Source organism: Hydra viridissima, unplaced genomic scaffold (assembly GCF_058129835.1).
Source record: "Hydra viridissima isolate aposymbiotic clone 2 unplaced genomic scaffold, HvirCarnegie_v1 scaffold_1, whole genome shotgun sequence".
In the NCBI taxonomy this organism is placed as follows: Eukaryota; Metazoa; Cnidaria; class Hydrozoa; order Anthoathecata; family Hydridae; genus Hydra; species Hydra viridissima.
The window spans coordinates 40,315,607-40,321,606 of NW_028324300.1; the positions used below are offsets into that span (position 1 = coordinate 40,315,607).

General features: G+C 29.3%; 1 protein-coding gene across 5 annotated transcripts in view; it reads left to right on the plus strand.

Moving 5' to 3' along the window:
* The window catches only part of LOC149894967 (uncharacterized), a 195,445-nt gene extending 193,042 nt beyond the window's left edge, over positions 1-2,403 (plus strand). For 3 of the 5 annotated variants that reach the window (XM_090076780.1, XM_090076782.1, XM_090076783.1), the window contains one exon: positions 2,230-2,403. In XM_090076780.1, coding sequence (XP_089932906.1) covers positions 2,230-2,306 — 77 coding nt within the window. In that variant the 3' untranslated portion in view covers positions 2,307-2,403. Of the gene's footprint in view, positions 1-549; positions 1,967-2,229 lie in introns of those variants that run through there. The other 2 variants (XR_016449246.1, XM_090076781.1) reach the window with 2 other exon arrangements.
* The last annotated feature ends 3,597 nt before the right edge of the window (positions 2,404-6,000 follow it).

A 6,000-nucleotide genomic window follows, 5' to 3' on the forward strand; every position in this document is an offset into this window, starting at 1 on the left:
GAATAAGATATTGTTTTAATATTTGTTTTAATAATTGTTATCTATTATAATGTTAGGTTCCAATTAAATATTTGTCATTTATAGATTGCATAAAATTTTTAATGTATATTATAGCTTCCATTGTCAAGGTTTTTCTGTAGGAGAAAATTTTAATTTTTTATAATATTTTATAGTATATATATATATATATATGTATATATATATATATATATATATATATATATATATATATATATATATATATATATATATTTATATATATGAAATATCAAAGGGAATAGATAAATATCTAGACTTAGAAAATGTCAGAATTAAGCAAGCTCTATGTATGTATAGAGTGTTCAAGGGGAATCGAAAATCTGTCCGATTTAATAAAAGTCTGACTTATTAAGGGTTCCACTTAACAGGGTATAAATAAATATATATATATATATATATATATATATATATATATATATATATATATATATATATATATATATATATATATATATATATATATATATATATATATATATATATATAAAATTTAGAGCCTTTAACATTACTTGCAGGTTCTTGTGCTAAAAGGGAATGTGGTGTGCATTGATATGAAACCAATTTACTTAATTAACCCCCTTGAATGTTTAAATTATTGTATCATATACCCTAACTGCCTTTTTTTTTTCTAGAATTTGTAGATTGAGATAAGTTAGACAGGCTTTTATATATATAAATAAATAAATAATAAATACATGGGTTTACCCACAGCTACTGTGTTTTGCCAGAAGTTGGTAAAACACTTGCTCAGCTGTACAACAAATTAAACAAAACTAGAAATCTTAATAATCAAGAGTTTTCTGGTGGAAGAGTTCTCCATTCACCATTAAATATGATTTTAGTTTTTCATTAAAAATAGTTGTGTTTTTTTTTTATACTGATGGTATTTAGAAGTATATTCCAAAGTATAAGACCATACTGGGATAATGCTTGATTGCTGAAATGATTATTGTATTTTGTTTCTTTTAGTTTTAGTGTTCTTTCTGACATTGAGTATTGAATTAAATTGCATAACGACGTTAGTGCTTCCTGTTTAATAGATTTCTGCTTTATTAAAACAACCTTGAAATATATTATTTCTCTAATTTTTAGCCAATGCAAGTTGTTATATTCTTTGTTATTTACTTGAGTTTCTATTCTGGTTTTAAATACCAGTCTTGCTGCACAATTCTGAACAGACTGCAGTTTTTTTAATAGTGCCTTATCAATTCCAATGTAGAGGGAGTTCACAATAATATAGTTGTGAAAATAATAATGAACATACTATGGTGCACAGATCTTTATGGGATAAGAATTGTTTTATTTTTGGTATTTTTCTCATTATATTGTAGCAGTTTTTAACAGTCTTATTTATTTGTGTTTTTAAAGATAATTGATTGTCGAGTATCACATCTAGACTTTTTGTGGAATCAACAAATCAAATGCATTCCTTGTTAACAAAAGTACCCTTAATAATAATAACTTTTTGACTGTTAGGTGGTGCCATAATTAATATTTTTGTTTTTGATTGGTTTATGAATGATTCACACATCCATTTAGAAATGTATTCAAGACATTTTGGTATATCTACAACTAGATATTAAAGAGATTTGGACCCAGGACTGTACCTTGGGGTGCTCCATATTTTACATTTTGGTTAGATGAACATGAATTACCAATTTTAACTTTTTGGGTACGGTTAACTAAAAAAGTTCAAATATATCATTGGTTAGTTTAAGTAAAAGTGTTTCAGTGGAATGATGTTGTTTGTAGATAAGTGTTTTTACTAATTTATAAATATATATATGGGCCATGGCATGACATTTTAGTGGGGGACCGAAGTACCAAAAAAACCTAAAATACTTTTTAAGTTCTTAGTGAGAAAAAATTTTATATGAGGTCCTTTTGAAAAAATCAAGGGGGTCTTTGTCCCCACCCACCCCCACCCCCCGTTGTTGTGGTTATTATATATATATATATATATTTATATATAAATATATATATATGTTTGTTTATTTAAAAATATATACAATATCAATATAAAATTATAATTTATTTATCAGTAACTAAAGGAATGTTATACATTTACTATCACAACAATTTTTTATCTGAAAAGTGTTGAGTAGAGAGTTTTATAATATATTAAATGAATAAAACCAGGTGTGTTACCTATAAAATTTTAGACTAACAGTTAAATTTTATTTTTTACAGCTTATATTGAAACAAGAAAAAGCTTCGAAACGAGAATAAAACGATGGAAAAGCTTCCAATTCGCGAAACAACCGTGAAATCAGATGGTACACGATTAAAGAATGGTTAAAAACTCTCTCAATTTTGACATTGTAATTTTAATTGTTATTTTGTTTGAAACAAACAGTCAAATCATATACAGTTTTATTTTATCTGTAAATTATAAACGTAGTTTGCAAGATTTGCAATTGGCAAAGTTCGTGGGAACTATACGGGATACCCAGCGGGCGTACCCATATGGGCCCCATATGGAAACCGCGGCCAAGATCCGGCGGATTCCCGATGGGTTTCCCATATGGGTCCCAGTTGCAAACCCAAATGGGCCCCTTACGGTTTTAAAGTACGGGATATGACTGGGACCCATACGGGATACCCAGCGGGCATACCCATATGGGTCCCATATGGAAACCGCGGCCAAGATCCGACGGGATACCGTTGGTCTTCCCATACGGGACCCAGTTGCAGACCCGTATGGGCCCCGTACGGTACCCGTCTGTCAATGTTGGCTGGGTAGTCTTGCATATTCAAATTTGTTTCTGGCTAAAAAATTGTGCTGACATTATCCTCATCACAAGTTGCTTGTGAAAGGTCATTTTCGAAATTAAAATATATTTTGAACAGATTAAGAAATTTGATGAGCCAGTCAAGTTTACAGTCATTCATGCTGATATCTTGTGAAAAAGACGTTCTTCCGAGAATTAATAACGATGCAATAATTGATGTCTTGGCAACGACTAGACAAACGATGAAAAAGTTGCTATACTAGTCAATATTGAATAGCGATTATGTCTCCTATTTCTAGACTCCAACTAACAGCAGTGTTTTAGAAATATTTATTTTTATCAATATTTAGGCTGGGAAGTTTAAATTTTTTTTTTTATACTTTAAATAATAATAAACAATAATGTGCTTAAAAATAAAAAGTCCTTTACTAATATTTTTTACAATATAGGTAAATTTAGAAAAATAAGGGCGTTAATCATAGTCGCTGTCATGGGCGGCGTGAAGGCTCTTGGCTCCCCTCTATAAATATATGTATATATATATATGTATATATATTTATTTATATATATATGTATATATAGACATATATATATATATATATATATATATGTCTATATATACATATATATATAAATAAATATATATATATATATTTATATATATATATATGTATATATTTATATATTTATATATATATATTTATATATATATGTATATATTATATATATATATATATATATATATATATATATATATATATATATATATATATATATATGCAGCATACAATGAAGTGGGCCGCCGTGACAAAATTTCTCGGGCCGTTTTTTCAAGCCAGTCCGACTCTGAACGGGGCAAGTTGACTCGTTTGTCGTTTCGCCAAATTACATGTTTTACCATAAACTTCTATTGTAATAACTTTTGTGTGGCTTAGTCATTATTATATTGCTTTATTATGCATTAATTATTTGTATGACATTTGCTTTATTTTGTTGTGTTGGAGTTTGCTATGAACTGATTAATAGACTTTTTTTTGCATAGCCCTATATAAATATATAGTTTGATTGTTTAAAAAATTACATAACCGTTTGTATTACATACCTTATAAACTAGAATTTATGATATCGTGTTATTTGGGAAGGTAATGGTATAATGGAATTTACTTTTTTTAAAGTCGCCATCTTGCCCCGCATACAGGGCAAGATGATAATTTGAGGTAACATTGGTTAATGAGTTTTTTCCAGGCTATTTATAATTTTTATATGGTTTTTTTTTATACATATGTGACGCATAATAATTTTTTTTCCACTTTTTGATAAAGTTTTACTTATTGAAACAGTTATTGAATAAGATATAAGTGCTTTTCAAAACGTTCGTCATCATGCCCCATGTTCCCCTATTTCAAACTGAGTTTTTGCGGGTTTTTTTTTTTTTTTGTGGATCGAATTCCTTTGCGAATTAATTCGCTTTGTGGTTTTATTTCAATTAGTGGATTGTTACGATTGGTCCGATAAAATTTATATTGTTATATTTCTTCTACTTAAATAATAATAGAAATAAAAATAGAGATAAAAACTAGTTTGAAAAATTGTTACGTTCATTTCAACAATTAAGGCAAATAACCTTTAAATAATTAGTTCTTTTAATGAAAACTTTATGCAGGCCTCAAAAATATCATTTTTTGTTCAGACAAATATGAAAGAAAAATCAAATAATCTGATTTATTCCATTTTTATTTTATTTCATGTTTTTCATCTTTTCAGATGCCTAAGCTATCTAATTTTTGAGAATTCTTCAGCAAGGTGAAGGAAAACAAGGCAAAATGTAAGGCCTATATTAAGCCAAAAACCGAGGTGTCATTAGAGCTTGCTCACTAATTCAATAAAGATCTAAATAAAAGATTCGAAGGGGAGCTGATGAATATTGAATTCTCTATTGCTCATTTTTTAAATCCTAACAGGAAGAGCATGTGCTTTGTGGATGAGGGGGAAAATTTTGAAGTAGTCAAAACTGCAGTAGAGAAAGCTATGGAAGAACTGTCAAAAAAAGAAATTTTGGCTAGCCAAAGCACTCCTTCCTCTTCAATGTTGGATGATGAAGATGATGACAACTTTGATTTCACTGAACAACTGAGGAAGAAAATGTTTGGTGCAGGTTACGTTACTCCTTGAGGTGAAACAAGCACCAAGAAAGCCATTTCAGCTGAAATTGAGGGGTACTTAAATGCAAAACCAGCAAGTACAAATGTACTGGAATTATAGAAACAAAACCAGTATATTTACCCAATGATGTCAAGGCTGGCCAGAAAAAACCTCTCTATACCTGCTGCATCATCAACATCTGAAAGAGTTTTCTCAACAGCAGGGAATATATACAGCTCTAGAAGAACCAATTTTTCAACCTCAAAGGTTGAGATGTTGGTATATATGAAAGAAAACACTAAGCAACTCAGTAAATTCAAGACATTGTGTGGCCAGGAAATGAATTTGGAAAATGATTAACTTTCAGTGTGATTTTGACTTTTTTTATTTCTTAACATGGAAACCATTTCTTTTCATTGTATATTTGAATATTATAAATAAATAAAAATGAATCTTATTTCATAAGCATTCCTTATTCTCAATCCGAATAAATCCGTAAAAATAATATCGGATCGGGTTCCGTTCGAAAAAAATTTTTCGAATTGCAATCCGATCCGAAAGTATCGAATCGGATTGCAATCCGAAAAAATAATCCGATAAAGTTTTAACGAATTTTTTTCCGATACATTATTGATTAGATATGGTATGTAGCAAATAAAACTTAAAAATTTTCCATGTATCAATTTCCTGAAGTCCACTAAAGTTTCTTTTAACAGCTGTTATAGAAGGAATACCTTGAAACTGAGTGCGGCAGCGTATCGCTAACTTTTTAGAACATTTTTCAAAATGAGTTTTTAAAGCGCCAAAAAAGTATTTTTATTGAATATTAATAGAAGAAAAGTTGAAGACAAATGCTTTTCCCACCTTAATATTTAATTAGGATCACTTCCTCAAGCCTAAGACGGAAGAACTGTTAGGTGCTGATTTTAAAGTCCTTAACTTTGAGTTCCTAGCAAAAGTAATAGATTACTTTAGTGACTTGATATTTTAGTACGCCTTTTTGCAATCCTTATTCTCAACTACGCTCCACACACTGTAGTCAAGGGGATTCAGGTCTGGGCTCGATGATGCCAAAAAAACCTAAGCG